The 26196-nt window shown below is 45.8% G+C and overlaps 1 protein-coding gene across 3 annotated transcripts in view; it reads right to left on the bottom strand.

Annotated features, from left to right (window-relative positions):
* Positions 1–26196, bottom strand: part of LOC147011450 (glutamate receptor ionotropic, kainate 2-like) — a 446205-nt gene that overhangs the window by 21792 nt on the left and 398217 nt on the right. For all 3 annotated transcript variants that reach the window (XM_085857184.1, XM_085857185.1, XM_085857186.1), the window contains exons 8-10: positions 19035–19142; positions 18330–18443; positions 6645–6848 (exon numbers count right to left, since the gene is read on the bottom strand). In XM_085857184.1, coding sequence (XP_085713310.1) covers positions 6645–6848; positions 18330–18443; positions 19035–19142 — 426 coding nt within the window. The remainder of the gene's footprint in view (positions 1–6644; positions 6849–18329; positions 18444–19034; positions 19143–26196) is intronic.

Genomic DNA, 26196 nt, shown 5'->3' with positions numbered 1-26196 from the left:
CCAACGAGAATCGCAGCATCTTTAACTCTGCCACCTCCAGCTCTGCTTCCTGTCTTTTTGTTAGCGCCACCGCCTCCAAACCATACAACAAGGCTGGTCTCACTACCGTCTTCTCTACTATTCCCTTCACTCTTGCCGCTACGCTTCTGTCACAAATCACTCCTGCAACTCTTCTCCACCCACTCCATCCTGCCTGCACTCTCTTTTTCACTTCTCTCCCACACTCTCCGTTACTTTGGACAGTTGATCCCAAGTATTTAAACCAATCCACCTTCCCCACCTCAACTCCTTGCAACCGCACCATACCACCACCCTCCCTCTCATTTACGCACATGTACTCCGTCTTTCTCCTACTGACTAACATTCCCCTTCTCTCCAGTGCGTACCTCCACCTCTCAAGGCTCGATTCAGCCTGCTCCCTACTCTCCCGACAGATCATGATGTCATCCGCGAACATCATGGTCCATGGAGACTCCAGTCTGATCTCGTCCGTCAACCTGTCCATCACCATTGCAAACAGGAAAGGGCTCAGAGTCGATCCTTGGTGCAATCCCACTTTAACCTTAAACCGGTCCGTCATTCCTACCGCACACCTCACCGCTGTCACACTGTCCTCATACATATCCTGCACGATCCTCACATACTTCTCCACCACTCCCGACTTCCTCATACAATGCCACAACTCCTCTCTTGGCACCCTATCATAAGCTTTCTCTAAATCCACAAACACACAATGTAACTCTTTCTGGCCTTCCCTATACTTCTCCATCAACATTCTCAAAGCAAACATCGCATCAGTGGTGCTCTTTCCTGGCATAAACCCATATTGCTGCTCACAGATCGTCACCTCTCCTCTCAACCGAGCTTCCACTACTCTTTCCCACAACTTCATGGTGTGGCTTAACAACTTTATCCCTCTGTAATTTCCACAGCTCTGCACATCACCCTTATTCTTGAAAATCGGAATCAGTACACTTAATCTCCACTCCTCCGGCATCCTCTCACTTTCCAAGACTTTATTAAACAATCTGGTTAACAACCCCACTGCCATCTCTCCTAAGCACTTCCATGCCTCCACTGGTATACCATCTGGGCCAACCGCCTTTCCACTTTTCATCTTTTTCATAGCAGTCCTCACTTCATCCTTACTGATCCACCCCACTTCCAGATTCACTATCTCCACCTCTTCCAACCTTCTCTCTCTCTCATTTTCTTCATTCATCAGCTCCTCAAAGTACTCCATCCACCTTCTCAACACACTCTCCTCGCTCGTCAGCACATTCCCATTTGCGTCCTTTATCACCCGAACCTGCAGCACATCCTTCCCAGCTCGGTCCCTCTGTCTTGCCAATCGGTATAAATCCTTTTCCCCTTCTTTTGTATCCAACTTCTCATACAGCTCATCATATGCCTTTTCCTTGGCCTTTGCCACCTCTCTCTTTTTGCCTTTCGCCGCCACTCCTTGTACTCCTGCCTACTTTCTTCATCTCTCTGACTATCCCACTTCTTTTTCGCCAACCCCTTCTTCCTTATACTTTCCTGTACTTCCTCATTCCACCACCAAGTCTCCTTATCTTCCTTCCTCTGTCCAGATGTCACACCAAGTACCTTCCAAGCTATCTCCCTCACAACTTCTGCTGTCGTTGCCCAATCATCCCACCCATCTTTACCACCATCCAACGCCTGTCTCACCTCCTCCCTAAATTTCACGCAACAGTCTTCCTCCTTCAGCTTCCACCATCTGGTCCTTGGTTCAGCCCTCACTCTCTTCCTCAACCTCACCTCTAAAGTCATCCTACAGACCACCAATCGATGCTGTCGAGCTACACTCTCCCCTGCCACAACCTTACAGTCACTAATCTCTTTCAGGTTGCATCTCCTACTTAAGATGTAATCCACCTGTGTACACTTTCCTCCACTCTTGTATGTCACCCTGTGTTCCTCCTTCTTCTTGAAATACGTGTTTACCACTGCCATTTCCATTCTTTTTGCAAACTCTACCACCATTTGCCCTTCCACATTTCTCTTGTTGAGACCGTACCTCCCCATCACCTCCTCATCCTCTTTATTCCCTTCCCCAACATGTCCATTGAAATCTGCTCCAATCACCACTCTTTCATCCTTGGATACACTCTCCACCACTTCATCTAACTCACTCCAGAAATCTTCTTTATATTCCATCTCACACCCCATATGTGGGGCATATGCACTGATGACATTCATCATCACCCCTTCAATTTCCAACTTCACACTCATCACTCGGTCAGACACCCTCCTCACCTCCAATACCCTCTTGACATGATCTTCCTTCAGGATTACCCCGACACCATTTCTCCTCCCATCCACACCATGGTAGAACAGTTTGAAACCACCTCCAATGCTCCTCGCCTTACTCCCCATCCACTTGGTCTCTTGTACACACAGTATGTCCACCTTTCTTCTCTCCATCATATCAGCCAACTCTCGCCCTTTGCCAGTCATCGTCCCAACATTCAGAGTTCCAACTCTCACCTCCACACTTCTACCCTTCCCCCTCTCCCACTGCCTCCGGACTCGCCTTCCCCGTCTCCTTCTCCTCCTTCGCCCAGCAGTAGCACAATTTCCACTGGTACCCTGCTGACCACCGGTACCGGTGGCGGTCGTTGGTAACCCGGGCCTCGACCGATCCGGTATGGAAATTCGTTTTGTTGTCCGCATAATGATTTGGCATAGGTTTTTACGCCGGATGCCCTTCCTGACGCAACCCTGGTCGCCTCTTACGACACACAGGGATATGGTACACCTATTCTAACCGGGGCATACACCGGGCCCAGTACAACTGGTGCTCATTTCGCCGACCTCGGAAGGATGGCAGGCTGAGTCAACCCCCTGGTGTTTTCTACTTGGTTTATATATATTTATATATATATATATATACACATTATATATATACACATTATATATATATATATATATATATATATATATATATATATATATATATATATATATACATATACATACATATATTAATTCAGTGTCCCAACGGGGCTTGAACTCAGGACCTCTTGGGTCCCAAGCCACTGCCCTTACCACTGCGCCAACACCAGGCTCGTGCGAAGTACAAATAAAAGATCCATATATGTCCGAGATGTGATTGTGGATGCACGCACATATGCATGCCCGCACGGACACGAAAATCGAGATTAAATTCATAAGCCCCCGTTTCAGACTAAGTCTAACGGGGGCTAATAATGTTGACAAACTGAATTGTGCTGAGAATGCAACACTTTGGAAGCAATTCTTTCTGCAAATGCAATAGATATCAAGGGTAAAGAACCCAATTAGGAAATAGCGTACTGTAATAATATAAACATACCCATCAGAGATGGGGAATCCGCCGCCATTGAAAAAGGTCATACATATTCCAGATAATGAGGGAGGTGAATTGGAAACAAGACACCATTTGGTCATCATGTCTTCGGTCGGCCATCTTTGATCTGGCCACGCCCAAAATCAATAGGGTTCTTCCTTTTCAGGTGGTGCATGTGTGACCCAAATTTCATATCGATATGGCGAACAGTTTATGAGTTATCGCACTCACAGCTATAAATGTTGACGCCCGGCCAACCGGACGGACGGACAGACGGACAGCCGGACGGACGGATGGACGACCCGGGTGACAACAATATCCCCCTTCCGCCACGCGGCGGGGGATAAAAACTCGTCATATGACAATAACTCATTCATTTATTCCATTGGTAGCTCCTTGGTAATGAAAATCGAGAAGTCGATGTGGAGTCCCTTGTTTGAATGAATCTTGTTTCATCTCACACAGCTTTGTCATATGATCGACCAGACAGGATTCCAGCAGTCGGGAGACAACAGGAATAAAATAGGGGTGCTGTGGAAAGCTTGGATTTTGAGAGTTTAACCTGGAGAGGGTGACTGGAAGAACTTGTGTGCTCTGGACCCTGGAGGAGGTGGGGAGGGTGGGAGGGCTGAGAATGTCGAGTGTGCTCGACCGTCAGAGAGGCTGCAATGAACAGAGAGAGACCACCGACACACCTGTGATGTGAGAGCAACAGACATTGTCCGTTGGCCTCATTGCAGGAGGTTCATACCCTGCACTAATACAAGGAAATAATGTGGTGTCTTCAAAAAATAATTAAAAAAAACTGCCCAGTGAGATCACCATCACTCTCCTTGCATGTCCCCTTGACTCGATGTCGAATGGCATTTCCAGCAAGAAATGTTCCTGACTGCAGCCATGAGGGTTACGCCACATTCTTCCTTCGTGACTTAACCACGACATCTTGAAGAATGCGCCTTCGTAGTTTTTGCTCAGCGGAAGTATCTTTTGACTATTCGATCCTTCTCAATGACTGTGACATCTTACTTCTTCATAATCAGTTGAGGATTTCCGTGAGTCCTACTCCACAACTACAGTTTGGTAGTTCTTCCTCAATCCGCATGCTTGAAAACATCTAAAATGACGACTTTGCCTTCACGATTCTTCCTCGGTCACGGGGCTGTCATTATTCTTCTTCAGCAATGACCCATATGTCATCGCTTCCGACATACCAATTGCCTTAATGACGCCATCATTCGTGGCAATGACTGTCTTGACTAAGAGCACTTCGAGTTCTCGACTAAGACCCAGATACCATGGAGACTGGTGAAACTGGTTCAAAGATGAAGACCAATTGTGGGAGTCGACCAACCTAGTGTGTTCAAAGGACCAAAGGGCACTGTGGACTTCATTGGCAATGCTCAAGGATAGTACTGTACTCCAAATAAAAAACACAAGAAAAAGGCCTACGAGAGATTCTTAGGAGCTGGTGTTGAGAGTATGTGCAAGGTTATGAGGGAGCAGGAAATGGAGGTAAAAGGGGAAAGAGAGGCTGGCAGAGGGAAGACGTGAATGACAGGACAGATTGTAATGCTTAGATCTTGGCCTTGGCCCACATTGACTAATAATGCTGCCATTTTCATAGATTTGATCAACATGGCAACGCTACGGTAAGATAATACCCACATGACAAGTTTATGTTGAGAAGGTTAGAGAACCCATATTTATGCTTTTTGTGTTTGTGAATTACATTCAACAATGAGCAATCTGAAGCGACGTCTAATTAGGTAGTTCTGGAATTCTGGGAAACAGAGGGCAAACCTTTATTGCAGACTTGTACCGGATACATCTCAAGGAAACCTCAAGGAGAATATGTGCACCAGTCTTGCATCGGAGACCTGTGCCTTCCACTTGTCATCCACAGGTAAACCATTGTAAGTACACATACACCTGAACAAAAGATTCTGAGGATGACTGTTCACTCTCTGGTACTTTCTCTCACGTGAAGCACGTTGCTGCTGGCAGCATCATTTATGAGAGCGTGACTGTGGCTGTGCCACTGATGCTGTGCCCCCTGAAGGTCAGGGAGGGAATTTTTAGAAATTATTAAGGGCGACGACTCGCCTTCTTTTCGTCAAACTTTAATTTTTAACGTCTACCAACTAATGCGAGCAGATGGGATCCCCGGCAGGTTCGACAAGTTTAACTCATGATTGGAAATCAAACCCAGACCTGGCAGCTCAAAGGTAAGTGAGTCACCTCTGCACCACCCTTTCAGGACCCTGCTTCATGATTTCTATCTCCCATGATGGCATCAAATGTACTTCCAATGTAAAAAAACCATAGCGATGATAATAATTATGAGAATTTGTACAACTGCCATGCACATTCATGATCTGAGTATATAGTCCGCTCCCTATGGTGCCACAGGTAAAGACCTCAACAGGACAGCAGAGGCCACATGGTGCACTGCTGCATCCACAATATTAAATGGGATTTTGCGGCACAAAGGGCGTGAAGGAAATTGAGGCATTGAGTGTTGTCAGAGCCTTTAACAGAGACGGTTCCATCATCAAATACACTTTCCACGGCCAATTAACTTCGGCGACTGATGGAGTTCCCAAAGGGAGGGCATGAAGGGACCTGGACAATAACAAAACAAATAAGGAAAACGTGATATGTGGTTAAAATAGAAACCAACCAACAAATATCCATTACCTCAAGCCGGATGTAATCAACTAAGTAATCACGGCATGATGCTTGCATAGCTTATGGTACATGCCTTTTGCACGTGGCTATTTGTCTCTTGGCTGGGGGTGATGTACTGTACATCATTCACCATGGCACAGACCCATCACTCCATATGCTGCACCTGCCTGCCGTCGATGCCTTACAATCCGGCACAGATTCCAGGGGAAAATGGAACATCACGGCTCCGAGTAAGGACCTATCCACAATAACCACAGCGGCACTGAAAGAACCTCCGCAGCTTGGCTACATTCCAAACCACACAAAATGCTCTTCCAGAGTTGGTGTCATGTGGGGATCCAAAGAGGAAGTGCTGTGTTTCAATATTCTAGCTTCATCGACGAAGGCTCGACTAAATTGCCTTCATCGCATCTCTTTGTGATCTTAGCAACACTTCCAACAATATTTATATGTTCTCCAGAGTAAAATGAGTTGCCACACCAACGTATCAATCACCCAACGAGGAATATCAAGAAACGCTCGACTGACCGGGTGACCGACGTGTGACCTGCCAGTCAAGTGACCGACGTGATGTCACCATTCGTACATTGCATTTATCACCTACGTGATCAATGAGCTCCCGTATTAGACCGTTCCATTCATTGTTCTCATCCATAACGCCATATTTCCCATCGGGAACCAGGTGTATTTCGTAGGTGAATCCGAGGATGGACGCCAACTGACGCAGAAGGTCGATACAGTAGCCTTCAAAGCGGTCATTGCCGGTCAGCGGTTTGTCGGATCGGCGCTCCAACACGTATGGTTCCGCCTGTGGTGAGAGAATCAGAAATGTTACCAATCAAAGCACTCTTGCAAAAAGGCACGCTTGTGTCAAGCCAACTTTACTGCTCACCTATTGAAAGCAAGTCCATATATTTAAGACTTGATCGCCCAATCAAAGGCCATACTACCTGGCAGTGCAGTAATTGGCTATACTGTATAACAATCCAGTGATTGGCCTTGTTGATATTTCAGTGAGTGGCAAAACTATCTGATAGCCTAATGGTGTAGGGCAGTGGTCTTCACTATGTTTTTTTAGAAGGGGGCTACTTTTACCATTAAGACATCAGTGCGAGAGCTGCCACACCACCTCCAGGACCCCAAAATGGCTGCTATTAGGTCCCGCCTTCACGTACTCTATTTTTTTCTGTTCTGGTTACTGGGCTGCAAGCATAATTGTTTGCATATTGCCATCTACTGAGGTAGTGATGTTACTTTTACGCTTCGCATTGGAACACAAATTTGAAACCATTGGGTCAATTTGATAGCATTTATGGCAGATTATGATGGGGTGTTTTCACATTTTTGTATTATCGGCCGAGTGCAAGGGGGTGCACTTTAAGCCACTTGGGGCCGGCAGTGGCTCACGGGCCGTGCAATAAAGAACAGCGGTGCAAGTAATACTACCTGATGACCTATTGATAGACAAAGTGATCAACGAGCGTAGTAGTAGGTTGGACTATCTGGTGACCCAGCAGTAGGATGTGGTATCTGATGACCCAGTGGTAGGCTGTATTGTCTGAAGACCTGGTAGAAGGCTGTGCAATTTGATGGCTAAATAGTCTGATGACCTGGTAGAAGGCGGTATTGTCTGATAGCCCAATATCAAGCTATGCTACCTGCTGACTCGGAAGTAGGTAATGGTATCCTATTTGACAGCCCATTAGTTGACTAAAGTATTTGATGGATGGTAGTAGGTTATGCTATATCTGAGGGTCGGGCAACTGGATATACTAAACTGATGATTGGGTAGCAGGCTGGACTATAATCTGATTGTTGGGTAGCAGGCTATACTAATCTGATTGTTGGACAGCAGGCAATACTATAATCTGATTGTTTGGTAGCAGGCTGCACTAAAATCTGATTGAGTAACAGGATACACCAAATCTGATTGTTGGGTAGCAGGCTACAGTATAATCTGAGGGTTGGGTAGCAGGCTGTACTCTCTGATGGAGTAGTAGTAGAACAAGCAATCCAATATCCTCGTGGTTGACGACATGAGAGCTGATGGCACCAACGTTAAGCTGAATGATCACATCGTCCCGTTGTCGGCAGTGGATGAAAGCCACGTCAATCATCCCAATGACACTCCATTTGTTTGTGTTCCCCTAGCTTTGTTCCACCACCATTCCTCAGCCATTTCTGACGTGGGAAAGCTAATAAATCCACCGTTTACATATTTATGTCCTTAATTTCCGCAAGCCACTTTCACAACACCAATAAACCACGTTGTTACGTCCATCAGTGACGGCCACATATCTGGAGAATAATGGACGGCTGCCAATGTCGGCTCTAATGGCGCAGCGATAAGTGCGGTAAAATGTGATCAACGTAAAGGGAGTTGTGATGTTGCCATTGCCGGGTTGCTCGGTGCGAACACCTGTCTGGAAGCCCAGGATGGTGATTGAAGAGTTATGATAGCAAAGCGGGCTCGAGAGAGCAGTTGCAAGAGAAGGAAAAAAAAAATCATCCAAGATGTTGGTACGATGGTGCTTTGGCGCAATTAATGTGCAGCAAGAGTTTGCTGGCTCGACGGGTAGTGGAGATGAAAAGGAATTGCATTATGCCGGAAAAATTGGCACACTTTCGCCAAGTTAATATGGCGGTGCATCACGTGCATGAGGAATGAAGAAGAGCGGGGGTGATGCGCGAGAACGATCCTCATGGTATAAAACGTAAAAAAGATGGCATTTGATGAAGCTTTAATCAGAGTCCTCTTTGCAAGAAGTACAGTTAATGGTGAAATCATGTCGACGGTGCTTAATGAGTAGCCCAGTGCGGTGGTGTTCGCCACTAGGCCGCACAAACGCACCATGACCATTCAATGATGACTAATGATGAGGCTGTGCCAGCAGGGGGCACTGCATCATGGCGTGGAAAGGAGGTTGCTTCTGAGCAATGATTTTATGAATTTAAAAATTGAGTTTGCTTGGTGGGAGGTGGTCGTCAGTGAGGGTCTGCACATGCTTTGGACATTATACCCTATCACCAGGAGGGGGAAGCTCAGAGAGGGTAGATTGCCACCCTGATCAAGGCTTTCACCCCGATCCACCATCTCAGTGCGTCCCCCTCTCGACTTTTCCCTCGTCCTGTTGAGTCAACGCGAGATAACGATGTGATATGATGGCGAGTGGACAAACAGCCTCCTCTTGAGTCTGTCGCCTTCAGGGACTAATTAGTATTTTGTTTTATCCAAACTATTTCTAATTGGTGTCAACAATTCCTGAACCGACACCGTCCACGGCTTGTTCGACGCAACTTAGAAAATCTCACCACCCCATTATGGGGGTGTTGTTCTGAAGTGTGGACCTCATCTTGGTGAGTCATCACACCCAGGCTTATGGAAGCGAAACGGATCACGAAGAGTTCCATCACATCCACGAAGGGGTAAACAAAGTATCAGCACAAGGATGCAGGTGCACATGAAACATCAGGTGAAAAATGAAATGATGAAAGCATGCCGACCAGAGTATTCAAAGATGTAAAATCAAAAATCAAATTGTATCTTTGTTCTATACCCCGGGCTAGGTTCACAGAAAAGCTTTACGACATCACCGTTATGAAATGAAAGCACATCGAATGCAGTTATGAGGTGTAAAACACATCACGTACAAGGGTGATGGCAGGAACTGATGGTGGCCGGTGCGGATTGAATTGAATCTTCTTTGGTGATGCAGAGAAACTATTTTGGGGAGAGGGGCGAGAATGGGGGCAAGGAGGGAATTACGAGAATGGGGAGAATGGAAGAAAGGAGCTACAATAGCGTTTGGGGGATGGGTGGAGAGAAGGGTTAGAATGGGAGAATGGAGAGAGGGGAGATCGACAGGGCAATGGAGGGAGGAGGTTGGTGTGAGAGAATGGAGGGAGGGGCCAGAATGAGGAGAATGGAGAGAAGGACTAGAAGTGGGGGATTGGAGTTAGGAGCTAAAATGGGTGAATGGAGGGAGGGACTAGAATGGGGGCAAGGAGAAGACATCCTAGAATGGGGGAATGGAGGGAAGGGAGATGGACAGGACAATGGAGGGAGGAGGTTGGTGTGAGAGAATAGATTTGGGAGGGAAAAAACAAGGGACATCAAGGGAGGGGACAAAATGGGGAAATGGAGGGAGAGGCGAGGAATATAAGGAATGAAGGGAGAGGTTCAGAGTCGGAAACAACTGGACCATAAAACTGGCATGCCATAAAGGTCACTGATTGATGGGTCGCAACAAAGCAAACATGGGGATGCTCAGATGAGAATTTTCATGACCAACGATGACGAAGTTCATAGAATCGAGAGAAAAGTTTGTGATCTTGTATTTTTATGTGTAATTTCCCTCCACATCAACTTCTTGTACCAAGTTTGTCTTTTTGATAGTTGAACACAGTGCCCAGGTTACTGAGCCAACACATTGAGATAGTTTGATTCTCCATGTCGTGGATGCGAGAGTTCGTATAAAAATGGAGTAAATGCTGTTTGTGAAAAATGCCGGCTCAGCACCGGGAAAAGGATCACCCAGTGAGGTTTGACGCCAAACCGGTGTTTCAAACTCATCACAGCGAGCTCCTCCAGTCCGGGTATAATATTGACTCCTTTTCATTAACAGCTCATTAACTTACCTGCAAAATGCTTCAATAAGCTACAACATTTGGCTTTTCATCTGATGCTCACCAATCATGAAGGCTCACAGGGCTCGAGCTTAGGTTAAGCACCAGGAAGAATCTTAATGAGGAAAGAGGATTCTACCTGATGCTTGATCCATCTCGATACCTCGGCCTACATGGTATACCACCGTGAAGATCTTCTTTAGCTTTCGCATCCGGATTGTGGACGGGACATCCGGGCTTCCCAGTGTGCAGGGCGGCCATGTTAACACTGCACCAAAGGACAGTTTCAGGTGAAGGCCGATGCCCCGGAGGCAGGTACCCTTCCAAATGAATTAGCCCTTCCGCGTCTAATAACCTGGTAGGCCGGTTATACCTCACCTGGGTTTTTCCGACCTGTACGTGAGCTGTATGGTTATAATTGTGGGCTCGTTAACGGTGTTTCATGTGACGGGCGAGTCGTCCTTCGGACTCGAAGGAACAACATGGCGACAGCACGTGCTCGGGAAGACCGATCCATTCAATCAAACCCACAGACAGAACCCTCTCCACGGGTTCTCGACGGCTCGGAATTAGCATGTAATAACGCTAGAAAGGGCATGGTGAAAAGAAGTTGTGATGACACCTCTGATTAAATGCAGAATTATAATTTTCATCGCTGAAGAGGGTTTGTCGAGTTAATGGTAAATGGGTTGTGACATCAAGGCGAAGGTAATTTTAGCTTCCTCCTGTTTCTCTTGGCTCGCAAGGAATTTGTAGAAATAATTCATTTTTTTGACACAAATGTTATTTTTTTTAAATTTTTTTTTAAACATCAAGACCTTCCGAACCTCCGTGTAGGTGATTATACGCTTTCCTTATATGGTGAAGGTTCAGGAAAGATGGCATAGACTGTTCAGTCATTACACTGAGGCTGCAGTGTGTGGTGAAGTGGATGGCTGGATAAAAACCACAAAGTGTGTGTGTGTGTGTGTGTTTGTGTGTGAGTGTGTGTTGTTGGGACTTTCCCTGATCTAGGGTTCACACTTCATGCAGGAGCTGATACACGAATGTTTCTCCTCCAATCCATCAAATTCCGATGATTTTATAAGCTGATACCATTTGATAATGAAAGATTTGAGATCCAATCTGTGCTTATGTTAGCACTGGAGGTCAGAGTTCAAAACAAATTAAAACCGATATAAAGGAAGGCAATGGATAGACGGTGACAGCCTTGGCGTGAGGACACCAACCGGGTCTCTCAAAGGTGGCACCTTTGAACGGCGCTGAAGACAACGCTATTGAGGACTCAGATTTGAAGCTTCTGGAAACCAAGCGATTCTTACGACAATTACTGCGTCATTATCATATTTATGATGAAAGCCAAGGTGGTTAATGACCGTTGGGGAGAAGGTATCCTGCCTGTACTTCCTGGTCTGATTTACCTGTGTCGATGGCCCGTCCACACTTTGTGGTCAACTTTCAAAATGCCTTTGTGCCATTTTGATATGTTTTTGTGGTTGAGCAGGCAAAGCGTTGTTGCATTGCCCTCACTCGTGTGGATTTCATTCCCTTGGATGTTCAGGATATAAATTCCATACCCTGCGACAATGTGGTGACCTGTCTCCGGTCATATAGAAGCATTCACAAGGCCTGTCATCGGTAACCTGACACTCCGTCAATAACATAGGCTTAACCACCACCTCTGTCACGGTGTGGGGTTGAGTACCAACATGCTGTTTATAAAAGGGCCACACCACTCAAAATCCCCCTGAGCGAAGAGAAAGGATATCTGGCCCAAGCAATGTCCATGAGACCCGCTGTTTGTCTTAATGTCTGAAATGCGACCATGGTCTTTGATCGGAATGGAACTCGGCACACAGGTGAGTATGGTGAGAGGCCAAAGGTACACCAGGCTATTAGGGTGAGAAAAACAACCACAGGGAATGGAAAACAAAGATGAGTAAGAAAGAGAAAGAGGCTGCAAACAACGCGTGTGACGTCATAGAGCACGAATCTGAAATGGAACCACCATGGATGGCTCGATTGCTGCTAATTGCTATTGAGCACTGAGAGCTTTAATAGCACCAAGTCCAGCTCATTAGACAATGATTATAATACATGGATTAATGCGAACGAGTCGCATGTTTCCATGTATATAAAATGGTAAAATGATGATTAAAAAAAAAAACTCATTGAAAATGACGAACAAACATTTAGTTTTACAACATTGTTAAGCAAATATCCCAACATAAAGTTTTGGTATTAAAGTCGGGTTTTGGGGGTTTTGGGATTCGAGTTTGGTTCACGATTTTGGATCAGGTTTGGGGTCTTGAGATTCGAATCGTGTTCTCAATTTTTTGGATCCGGTTTCAAGTTTTGGGATTACAGTCTGGTTTTTGGGATTCTGGCCAGGTTTTTGGGATTTGAGTCGCGTTTTTAGGTATTGGATCAGGTTTCGGGTTTTGGCATTTAAGTCAGGTTTTGAGATTTGGGATTCAAGTCAGGTTTTGGGATTCAAATCGTATTTTGGGTTTTGGGATATGTCATGTTTTCAGTTTTTCGATCAGGTTAAGGTTTTGGGATTCGAGTCGGGTTTTGTGTTTTGGGATTCAAGTTGGTTTTTTGTTATTCGAGTTGGGTTTTTGTTATTCGAGTTGGGTTTTTGTTATTCGAGTTGGGTTTTTGTTATTCGAGTTGGGGTTTTTGTTATTCGAGTTGGGGTTTTTGTTATTCGAGTTGGGGTTTTTGTTATTCGAGTTGGGGTTTTTGTTATTCGAGTTGGGGTTTTTGTTATTCGAGTTGGGTTTTTGTAATTCGAGTTGGGTTTTTGTTTTTCGAGTTGGGTTTTTGTTATTCGAGTTGGGTTTTGGGTCGGGTTTAGGATTTTGAATTGGGTTTTAATATTGGAGTTGGTTTTTGTGTCCGATTTAGGGTATTGGAACTACAGTTGGGTTTTGGGTTTTGAGTCAGGTTTTGGGATTCCGGTCGGGTTTTTGGGATTCGAGTAGCATTTTAGGTTTTGGATCAGGTTTAGGGTTTTGGCATTTAAGTCAGTTTTTGAGTTTTGGGATTCAAGTTGGGTTTTTTGGATTCGAGTCATGTTTTGTGTTTTGGGTTGGGCTTAGGGTTTTGGGATTCAAGTTGGATTTTTATGATTTGAGCCAGGTATTTGGGTTTTGGATTTGAGTCACTTTTTTGGGCAGGTTTAAGGTATTGGGATTACAGTGGGGTCATCGGTTTGAAGTCTGGTTTTTAGATTCAAGTCGGGTTTTGGGGTTCGAGTCAGGCTGAGTTTTGATTCGGGTTTAGGCTTTTCATGATTTTCATGGGTTTATGTTTTGCGATGCAAACTATTGTCAGATCAAGCCAGATTAGATCTGTGACTTGCTGCAGGTACCATGTAAACCTGCACCAACCTGTTTCATTGTCAGGTTGTTGGCGACTAAACTGTCTCCCCCACCAGGTTTTCTGGTGAGGAGGGTGTATAGACATGGACACCCAACAGGTTTAAAAACAAAATCTGTCAAAGGGCAGAGGAGCTCCTTGTGAGCCAATGGCCATCCATTTCTAGTGCCCAACTGTGTTTGCGGACATACTCATGCAGGTGGGTTACTTTTTAAAAAAAATTTTAGGAGGGTGGTGGCAGAATTTGCACTCGGGCCACCATAAAACTCTTCATTCCGCAAAAACAACAAATGTGAGGAAATATGACAACCCACTCTGTGGGAGTACCTCCTGTGCTTCTGCCCTTCACAGGGCAGCTCACCCAATGATGGGATTGGGACAAAGCCTTGGGGACCCCCATTCCTTGATGATAGGAGGAAAACTACGGGGATAAACCTCCAGGGTCAGATTGCGGTGGTGCATGAAAGAGCGGTGCTAAGGTGTTATCCACCAGAAGGTAGTCTCCTTGGGATAACCTGAGGCGGTCCCTTCGGGTGGGTGCTTGGAATGTCCTATCTGGAAGAGAGGTTGATCAACTGTCTCTGTTATCATATGAGCTCAAGTGTTTGAACATCGGTATTGCAACACTCTCTGAGGTTTGGAGACCAGATGGTGGTGAGTTCATGGTGGGTGTTTACACCTACTGTTGGTCTGGTCGATCTGATGGTTACCATGCCTGAGGAGTTGCTGCAGCTGTGTCCAAGAAGCTGACTCCAACGATCATTGAGGTAACACCAGTCAATGGGCATATTATTAGACAAAGGATTCGTCACTCCTTGGGTGTTGCTTCCCGGCTCTCTATATGCTTCGACTGAGGCGAGTGATCTCACCATGAAGGACGCATTCTATGCCCCGCTCGATTCTGTGGTTGATCAGTGCCCCAGACAAGATACTCTTTTCATCTTGGGGGATTTCAATGCATTGACTGGAACTGAAAGGGATGGTTGTGAGAGATGTGTTGGTCCCCATGGGTCTGGAACTGTGAACCTGAATAGCACCAAGTTCCTTGACTTTGCAAGAAGGTACAGAGTTCAGGGGTGGGGGGGGGGGGCTGGTTCATGGTTTCAGTGCTCACAGGCTCATCACTGGATGTGATATTCCAATGCTGGTGGTGTGGCAAAGGAGATTGACCATGTGCTCGTTGGTGTGCGCGGGAGGATGATCCAGAACTGCAGGGTCTACTGGAGTGCTCAGTTCCTCAATACCGACCACATGCTTGTTGTAGCAACTCTGGAGTTGCAGCTTAAAGCCGGGATAATGGTACCATCCCAGCCTAGGCTGGATGTTGGCAAGCTCAAGGATTAGAGGGTAGCTGAGGATTTTGCGAACAGGCTGAGTGGGGATTTGGGGGGTCTGGGCGCTGTGGAGAATCCTGAAGAGTGGTGGAGTGCCTTGAAGACCCCCATCCTTGGTGTTGCCGGTGGATGTCTTGGAACTCACCAGAGGGCGAAGAATAATTTTGTCTCTCAAAGGACACTGGATTCCATTGTCCAGAGTCGCAGGGCCAGGCTGAATGGCAGATCTGAGCTGTTCAGGGAGCTGAGGGGTAAAAACTGTACATGCGCCAAGGTAGGACACATGAGGCCGATGTACGAGGAATCTGTGAGGATTTGAGCATCCCCTATGGCCAAGTGATTCTCGTCCTGCTTACAGGTGAATTTGCACATTGCGCTCCTCCAAGCACTTACCTTAGTGTACTGCAGTTAGAGCAGAGGGTTGTGGGCTCTTGACAGAGGAGTCCGAAGTGAAGGCCCGCTGGGTCGGTTACTTTGGGCGGCAGTACCAGGGAGGTCCACCAGCTCTCAAGTTGGATGGCAGGGGTGTGACTATCCTGATTGCTGACCCTCCAATCAACTGTGATCCACCTTTGTTTGTGGAAACACAGGTTGTGGTGAACCGGTTGAAATGGGCTGAAGCTCCTGGGATCTGTGGCATCCATGCTGAACTTCTCAAGGCAGGTGGAAATGCTGTAATCATGTCAATGCATGCAGTTCTGTGCTCTGCCTGGAACACAGGCAGCATCCCAACTGACTGGAAGGGGGGGCCTTGTTGTTCCTCTCTGGAAAGGGAAGGGTGATCGCCAGGACTGCAACAACTACTGAGGGGTGATGCTGCTCTCAGTGCCGGGCAAGGTCTTTGCTCGGATAATTCTTTACAGGATTCACCACAATCTGCTTGAGCATCAGTGTCCAGAGCAGTCAGGCTTTACACCAAAGAGGTCAACGATTGACCGTATCCTTGCTCTTCGGATCCTCACCGTACGTAGATGAGAGTTTTGGCAGGGGCTGCTTGCAGCTTATGTTGATCTCTGTAAAGCGTTTGATTCGGTGAATCGGGATGCCTTCTGGAGGATTCTTGGTATTCATGTGGGGCCACCAAAACTTATCAATTTGATGTCTAAACTATATTCTGGTATTGAGAGTGTTGTGAGATGTGGTGATACCATCTCTGACTTATTTCCAGTTGTTACTGGAGTTCATCAGGAATATGTTCTGGCCCCCACACTTTTCAGCGCTTGTATGGACTGGATTCTGGGGAGGATGTCGGAGAGATCAAGCTGCAGTGTGTTGTTTGGGAATGTCAAGATCTCTGACGTTGATTTTGCAGATGATGCAGTCATCTTTGCGGAGACTCTAGATATCCTTTTCGGGGCCTTCGAGGTGCTGAATGATGAGTCAGAGCCGCTAAGATTATGGGTTTCCTGGGTCAAAACTAAGATCCAGGCTTTCAGTGAGATCTTGGATGCTGTTATCTTGACTGTACCTGTTTGTGGTGAGGATGTTAAGGTTACGGAGAAATTCACTTATCTTGGCAGTGATATTCATGTCTCCACTGGCTGTGAGCCAGAAGTCAATAGACGTCTGGGTCGGGACTGGGGAGCCATGTGTTCACTGGGTCATGGGGTGTGGCATTGTCGGTATCTGTGTGGGAGAACAAAAGCCTGAGTCTTTATGTCATTGGTGTTTCTCGTCTTGCTCTACGGATGTGAGACTTGGACTCTGAGCAGGGATCTGAAACATAGACGTAATTCCTTTGGTACCAGCTCTCTTTGGAGAATCCTTGGCTATTGCTGGTCAGAATTTGTGTCCAATGAGTGGTTGCTGAGAGATACTCAAATGAGATTTGTTACCTGTGTCGTCCATGAGCCTCAGCTGCTGCTGTATGGACATGTGGCTCATTTTCCTGATGGTGAGCCTGCTCACCAGATTCTCTCAGCAAGGGATTCTCGTGAGTGGAGGAGGCCAATGGGCCGACCATATGCCTCATGGTTGCAGCAGGTTGATCAGCATCTCAAGGAGACGGGGATGGGCCAGGCATCTGCCTGGGGGATGGTCAGACGGAGGCCGCTGGAGTACCGGCAGATAGTGGACAGTGACGCGCTGCTCCGGTGCATGCTCCCATACCTGACCTAACCTGACATGATGTGGACTTTGGAAATTTAGATGGCTTTGTGGTTTCGAGTGATATTGTCTGAATTTTGAGTCCCATTTGGGATATTTGATTTTGAGTCAGATTTAAAGATTGGAGTCGGTCTCATTGCGGCAGCTGAAACATTGTTTTTCAGCCTTATCTGTGCCAGTGAGATGTTTGTCAACTTCTATTTGTATAATTAATTAAACAAAAGTAAATGTATCTGTTGGCTGTAATTGAAATCGAGATAAAGTAAGACAGAAGCATGAGCGTTAGATATATTGAAGAATACTTCACAGCTATTTCCCTAAAGGTTAATTAAAGAGTCCCAGGCTCATTATATCCGTCGCATTAAAGCAAATCCTATTCAAAGGCATTGTTCCTTTCCACAATTATGAAGCTTTCGTCTTTTCACACTTAAATGCCCTCCATTCGAGGTGGTTGTTTTGTTGTTGTTTAGTCAACCTCCTTGCCACTCTGAGACTGTTTATACAGTTGCACATTACACCGTCACGACTTTCAATGATAGTATGGACCTTTGTCAGGAAGACCCTGTGGAGGATTGGTATGCCAACCCACTGAGGACAATCCCTAAGGACCCCTCAATATACATGTCAAGATTGGTTGAAATCGACAAAAAAGAAGAATATGGAAAACACACCATTCACAAAATTAGAATCAGAATTTAAAAAAAAACAAACAAACAACCAAATACATATATGTATGTATATATATATATATATATATATATATATATATATATATATATATATATATATATATATATATATATATATATATATATTGGAAAATACGATGGATATCTCACCAGAATAGTTGTGACGATGAGTGAGCGGTTGACGAGTGAATCGGTGATGTTCACGATCCGTTTCTTGCTCACCTCTATCACGTGGAGACCAGAAACCGAATCCCAAGTACCCACCTATTCAATCGGATCAAAGGATGAGTTACCACACATTACATATATATATATATATATATATATATATATATATATATATATATATATATATATATATATATATATATCACGAGAAGTCACAACCAAAATGGATAAATGTCTAAGTTTAAAATGTTCACACTAATGTATGCAAAAAACACTGAAGGACTTAAAGGATGGGGTTTGGATGGGGGAATATGGTTTCAGTAAAAGAGAAAATGGTAGACAAAAGACTGATGCAATTAGGATGGGAGTGAAGGCCCAACCTCTAGTAGTAGTGGTCAACAAACAGGTGATAGACAGGATGTGAGACTAAGAGCAAAGGGGAAGAACACCTCATCATATTAATTAAATGACCTCCAGAGAAGACGAATAAGGAGGATAATAAGATGAAATGGCAGATGAATAAGAAGAAGGAGATGAACAACTTCAGGTCATCGGCGATGTTATTAAATGGTGAACACGGCAGCTGATATGCGTTCAGAAAATGATATAAATAACAGAGTACAAAGCATGGCACATAAAAAGAGCCGATTGTATGAGAAATACAGGGAAACAAAACTTTCATCTTACCTTTTCAAGACGTTCCTCCTTCAGGCTCATGACGTCCAGATCAAAATCCGTGCGGAGACCGTTTGACATGTTGAACAAGATCCTTCCAGTCAATCCGTTCCATTGAGCCTGTAACGTCAGGGGCTCTTTCACCTCGTCGTAGGATTTATAAACTTATTCTTCAATTCATTCCCTAAATAATGAAGCACATGCATTTTACAACTGAAGGCAATCTTGTGCTGAATGAAGGTGGTTTGTCATTAAACACCTTGCCAGATTTGGGAAGGAGGGAGAGGAAATGGTGGTGGTGGGGGGGGGGGTCACATGCAGAATGGTGCTGAGATTGAGACCAGGCAGCACAATAACATGGAAATGGGAAAATCAAAATCTACCCCAAACATCCATCTTACACGCGTTCTCAATATGGCGGCCATGTTTAATTATCCCATCCCTATGGCACCTGTGTTCAATGGAAACCAATTATGAAGCAAACCATTTGTCGAGAATGCATAAATACATATTCAGAAAGGGTTTTCTTAGCTGAAGACACCTCTCATCGTATCCCAGTTGTGGAATGAACCTGTGCACACATCCTACGTGGATGGTAATTCTTCCTGAACAGGATGGAGTAGTTCACCCATCGCTCGGTAAAATCCCACGTCGTGCATTAATGGACCACTCTCCGTCTCGGAAACACTCGATGATGAGCATCCGAGCCGGTCCCACGCACTCCATCGCAACACCTCACGATGATCAACGTTTTCTCTTTGAACAGCACGCACAGCACACACATCCACAACCTCGTACGATCCGCTCTTCCGTCGCTCCATCTCACCATCCCTCCCTTTTTTACAATCGGGAATTCCTACAAAACCTTCATGAATTGCACACAAGGTAAGGTGATAAAAAAACCAACAAACGAATGAGGACTTATTTATCCTCCGTATTAAGCGCCCCAACCCCACACTCCGGTAAATAAAATGTTTGTTCCAAAAAAATCTTCCAAATAGAAAAACTTATGATGTCCTTAATTGGTCGACAAACAAAACGGCTGAATGAACAAGTGAAAACAGGCAGGGAAAGAAAGAAACTTGGACAGGCAGTGGCAAATCCAGGGGGGTTTGTTGGTTGCCCGGAACCCCCACCCCACAACAAAAAAAATTTACCATTACAGTGGCAAACCCAGGGGTTCCCTGGTCACCCAGAACTCCTCCCACAAAAGTGTGCTACAAAAAAGGCCAGAAGCCTCAAAAAAAACTATCAATACAGTACCTAACTAGAGGGGGAGCACTTGGGAGTGCAAAACCTCCGCCGCCAATACTGCTGGGTCACTCAAGTGAACATTATATCTTATTCATTAAATATGATGTCAACAGTGCTCACAGTTATAGTTCTTTTCTCCAACATTTTTTTTTGGGGGGGGGGGTTGGAAATCACTTAAAACATGTAGAAATGCAAAAAAAAAAAAATTCTCCAACAATTTTTTTTGAGGGGGGGGGGGACCAAGTCCAAAATTTAATAGCATGATCCTTGGACCATACCTAACCCCCCCACCAAGTTTCGTCGAAATCCGTCGAGGAGTTTTTCCTTTATACTGTTCACAAACAAACAAACAAACAAACAAACAAACAAACAGAAAGGGGGTGAAAACAGTAACCTCCATCCATCTTCGAAGATGGCGGAGGTTAATAAACAATAAACCACTAACAGCTCACAGTAATTTATTTGGAAATTATTTGGAAAATTTATAATTTTCTGTTATTTGGAAATCCCCCCTACCTAATTCCTGGATTTGCCCCTGACAGGTGCAAGGAAACTTACCTGGAGAAGGAGGAAGGTGAGGGCGAGGGTGTTCAAAAATGGTGTTTTTTCTCGTTCATCAACAGAGGACATTTCCACGGACAATGATCTCTGTTGATGAATCAGAAAGGTGGTGACCGAGTCGGTGTTAAGGATGCCTTTGAGTGGAACCGCAGAGGTTGCGGGTTCAAATCCAGATCGAGGTGACCGCATCGCCGATTGGGATTGCAATTTTCTGGGAAAAAAAAATATAAAAAATAAAAAAACCAGCTCCAGCTTCAGGAGAGTTTCCACGTCACTATTGTTGATTAAAAAAAACCCAACAGACTCACTAATGGCCATCGAGGGAACGCTTCATCCCCGCATGGTCGGGTTTGCATGCGACGCGGGTCCAGGTAGCACGAGGAATCGAAAACGGCAAGAAGGAGACCCGATGACAGACAACGCAGCATTGCCTGAATCGCTCAATTAAACAAATTTAACGGAAATTAAAAAAAAAAAAAATTTAAATCCTGAGTCTGGAAATGCAAGCGACGTCGCTCGTGCATAAGAAGCAATACAATACAATTTAGAAATACAAATGGCTGTTTGCACGGTGTTATGACAGTGAGAAATATAGCTGCTGCGCCCTGGATTAAAGCAAAAGGGAGGGGTGGCTGTGGGGAAAGAGGGGGGAAAAGAGGGATTGAATTTATATTTGTATTTATTTTGCAGACTTGCTTAAAATCCTTTAAAAAAAAAAAAAAAAAAATATTATTATTTATTTTTTCCCAAGGCATCGCAGGATGTGCAAAGCAACACGGATTGCGAAGTGCGAGAATGGTTTAAAACAGCAAGCTCGTGCGATTGAACGAGACCGTCGTAATGAAATTGGACATCCCGTCCGTAAACACAAATCATATTAAATAGAGGAAAATCACATAAATCACACTCATCTCCTTTACGCCACGAAGCTGGAGGGTCTGCGGTTCATGGAGAATGTGCGTGCAAGCCGAGTCTTTCACGAAGCGGCAGGCCAGGGAAGCCGTTTCGCCGCTACTGATTTGAGCAGGAAATTTGCACTTTTTTGGTTCAGGGTGCCGGCGATAACTCGCCGATTATTCGTGAAACATACCGTTTGATATCTCACGTCCACCGCGACTATGATGCCAGTCGATGAGCCACCGGGGCTTAACGTCCATCCGAGGGACGGCGTACTTTGTCGTGCAAAGCCTGACCCAGGAAACACCAATCCGACATTTTGCAGTCGGGTCGGGACTCGAACTCGGACGAGACGTCTCATTTAAAGAAAAACGATAAGCCGAATACAAATGATACCGAATGTGTTTAAACAAGTCTTGGCTGATGCCTCATGACTTAAAGTTTCATCCGAAGTGAACAGCGTCGTCACACACACACACACACAAACACACACACACACACACACACACACACACACACACACACACACACACACACACACACACACACACACACACACACACACACACACACACACACACACACACACACACACACACACAGACACACACACACACACACACACACACACAACACACTCAAATTTGTCCCAAGGACAGCCATGTCACTTCCAAAGCCTTTCTGCATTTGTGTGAGAAAAGGTTATGATGGAGAAATAAATTGTTTCACTGCAGGGAAGGGATCAGGTGGGATCAGTTGGGATCAGGTGGGATCAGATGTTTTACTTATTAAACTAGAACAGCACTCGGTAGAGCTCATACCTCCGGCAGGTTGAACAAGTTACGTTTTGAATCGCATTGATAACATGGATTTGCATCCGTACCTGAACCAAAATCGAATCGGCTTGTTCTTGTCACACAACCAATTCATCCGCAGAAGTTTCGTCCGAATCCGTCCACAACTTTTTGAGATTATGGTGCTTTGTATGTTTTTTTGGCCCCATCTCTTCTCAAAGGTGAAGAATCAGTTTAAAATTTATCGGATCCGGATCCGGATCCGGATCTGCATCTTCACCAAAATCGAATTAATTTATGCTTGTCAGACAACCAACCTGTCCACCAAGTTTTGTCCGAATCCGTCCACAACTTTTTGAGATATCATGCTCACAGACAAACAGGAGTGAAAATATGACTCCATCCACCTTCGGTGGTGGAGGTAGTGAATGAATAGTTCACGACATGTCCAAGTTTACAACTACCAATCAACACCACTCACCACAATTTCAACTCGGCCAACCACGATGACACCTATTCCGGTAGGTCCAGGAACTCCGAGATTTGTGGCTCACCTCCTGAACTATCCAGCATCGATAAGACTGCAGTCAGGAGTGACCCGGAGACCGGAGTGCGATGTGAGACTCACCACTCACCACGACGGGCCACCTTGAATGACACAAAGGAAGCTCCACTCCGTCCAAGGTAAGGCTGCTTGGTCTATCGGCTCACAACCATCTCGAGTCAACATCCGTGCTCAGTCCCCTTGGCATTAACGTGTACCACCTGCAGATTGTGTTACATCTACCCCTACCCTGTCACAGTGGCACTTCGCAAGTCCTCAACCTGTGACCATTACCATTAACAAAGGGCAACCTCACCGTCTCCAGGTATATACATATATATATATATATATATATATATATATATATATATATATATATATATATATATATATATATATCCAAATGGGACGATATCCGGACTTGGACAGTTTCATTCGGGTGAACGGACAACTTGCAGATAAACCAACACACGAGTGAAGGCAACCATGAAGGACGAAGGTATTGCACCACCTTCCCAGGATAACTTGGGGTTGGTATCAGAATGTTGGCGAGAAAGCTGTGAAACTACTACGACTACTTCTTCTTCTTCCAGAACATGACTGTGGCTTGCATAATTTGCTCTAGCTGTGACGCTGATGCGGTGCTCCCTGTAGGCTCGAGGACGAATTTGTAATTTGGTCATGATGCTGGCGATGGCTCTCCTACTCTTAGCAATTAAGGACACCATTGGAACTTCAACATCCACCAATAATTCCGGCAGATGGGTCGCCCGTTTAACATCCATCCAATGGAAAGCACACACATACATTGATGAATCACCCTGCCTGTGAAACACCACGGTGATAGCACAAACATGGTAATTTGGAGGTGACGAAAAAACTGGTTGGTAGGAATCAAAAGTGGGTAATTCATTTATTTATTTACTTATTTGAAATTGTTGGAAGTGATACTGCGGGCGGAATCCTGGAGGGTGGTGGATGTGGCCTTCGGTGAGAGAGAGAGAAAAAAAAAACTCATGACGTCACACAGCCAATTAACTAGACTCATGAGAGGGATACATTGCGTGTTGGCTCCAGGTCACTCCAAGGGTGTGTTCCATTACCAAGCAGCTAGCTCACGCCTTCAGGCCAGCCGATCCTCATCAATGGTTTCTAATGGAGTGCTTGCTTGAGTGCTGAAGCCACATGGCGAGCACTCCACAAGAAACTTGGTAACTGAACACGGCAACACACAGCAATCAGGTCTATCAGTGTGTGTCTGTCCTTGCAAGTGGGATTGAAGGGAAACATTGGGTTCTTGAAATTGATCGTATTTCCCATCCAATACGGGTTTTGACAATACTTGAATGGGTTTCGGGGTTTTCAGAAACAGAGCAGATCAAACCCATGAAATGCGGGTCACAATTGCCATGTGTGCTTATAGTGTTACGAATCTGGAAACCATTCGCATTCACACATACAGTTGACCCAAAGTTTAGTTATTTCGTTAAGTATATGTGGATAGTTAGAATCCCTCCCTTATGTCTAATGGGAATTTCATGTGTGCGCTGCGAGTTTCTTTTCAGTTAGTTTTGTACATCAATCCCCTCCACTCCTTCAGCTCCATTACGCACGTGTTCAAGGACACAAACATAGACGGAATTTCCATCGCTTCAGAGCCGACCCCGCCCCAGCAAGATGGAATGTTCCTCTCGTCCAATCAGGGGTGAGATCGCTTCAGCTCTGACTCCACCCCATCAAAGAAGACTGTCTCCCCTGTCGACACTGGGGAAAGCAAAAGAGCCCCTCTCGGGGGAGGAGCACCGAGACGCCGACACGCCCCTCCTCCAATCGCGGCTGGCCACCATGACACCCGAAAACGCCCCGTCTAATCCGGAGGGGAGTTACCCGAGAGCGGATCCCTCCACCCCGCACAGGGGAGGGATAAGAAGGATCGCGAGCTGCATCCGCGGTTTTTTTTCCTTGGTTCCTTGGAGGTCGTTCCTTGCTTCTGGTCTGCTGGGCTCTCCTGGTCGTCGGTCATCGTTCGTGGCTGGCCGGGTTATTCGTAGGATCCTGGCTGCGCTCGTTGGATTCTGGTTCGTGGGTTCGAGTCCCACCGTGGTGGGTTGTGTTGGAGCGCTCGAGCTGGGGATCCCCGTTCCCGTCCACGGATTCCGAGCTCCACAAGTGCAAGTCGGTAAAACCGCACGAGGCGGCCAGGTACCCGACCAAACTCTAATCCCCAGCTTTCCTTTCCTCCGTGGCTGGAGGGTCCGAATGAAGGCCAGTGGCGCCATTTCTTTTTGGGTGTGTGTGTCCGTCTGTGGCCAGTCTTGTAAGTAAAACTGTTAAGTGATTGCCATTGTACATTTGCCTGCATTTATATTCGTGATTAAGTCTGCTCTGTGTTTCCCTCCCTATTGCCCCTTGTAAATAAATAACTGTTAAATGTTCCAGTTCGTTGTCTGTGTTTTCTTTCATTGACCCAGTATGGTTCGGGCTTGAGAATTAGGGAGGCAGATTGTGCCGTAAATTGTTATTTGGGCCGGCGCGGCTTTGGTAATTCCCACTCGGTTACGCTGGATCCGAGTCCATAACAGCGACTCGGTTTGGACAAAGCCGGCTGAGGGCGTGGCTTCCCCGGTAGCCAGACTGCGCCGCTAATTAGGTAAATTGGAATCAGACAAAAAGACCCTAACCGCGCGGTCGAAATATTGGCATCCACGGTCCATTAAGCGACCCATCGACTTCGGAGTTATCCGGAGTGACGACCTTCAATTCCGGGTGTTTGGGGGTGGAGACGACCCAACTGCTCCATCTTGCGGTCGTTCCCCGCCCCCGAACCCGGCACTACAGCAATAGCTGGGTCAGGATTAGAACGTAGGCTAGAGCTGTGAAGCTGAGATGCTCCAAGCTCCAAGCAAATAAAGCAAAAAAATAACAAGAGTGAGAATTGCTTTGCAATACATGTCCTCCTACCGATGTGATATTTTAAATAACCCGATGTACATACATTAAGCAAAACATTCATGTGACGGGGTGACAGTACAGAGCTGGATCGAGTGGATCGGGATTTGCACTCTGGCGAGACAGAGTGGCGAGTGTGCATAAACTGTAAGCCATCCACTGCCAACTTTTAATT

The sequence above is a fragment of the Eptatretus burgeri genome, chromosome 15 (assembly GCF_056783735.1).
Source record: "Eptatretus burgeri isolate ZD-2024b chromosome 15, Ebu_testis_v1, whole genome shotgun sequence".
Lineage (NCBI taxonomy): Eukaryota > Metazoa > Chordata > Myxini > Myxiniformes > Myxinidae > Eptatretus > Eptatretus burgeri.
The sequence above is the reverse complement of the archived record's forward strand: the minus strand, read 5'-3'. Positions and strand labels throughout refer to the sequence as shown.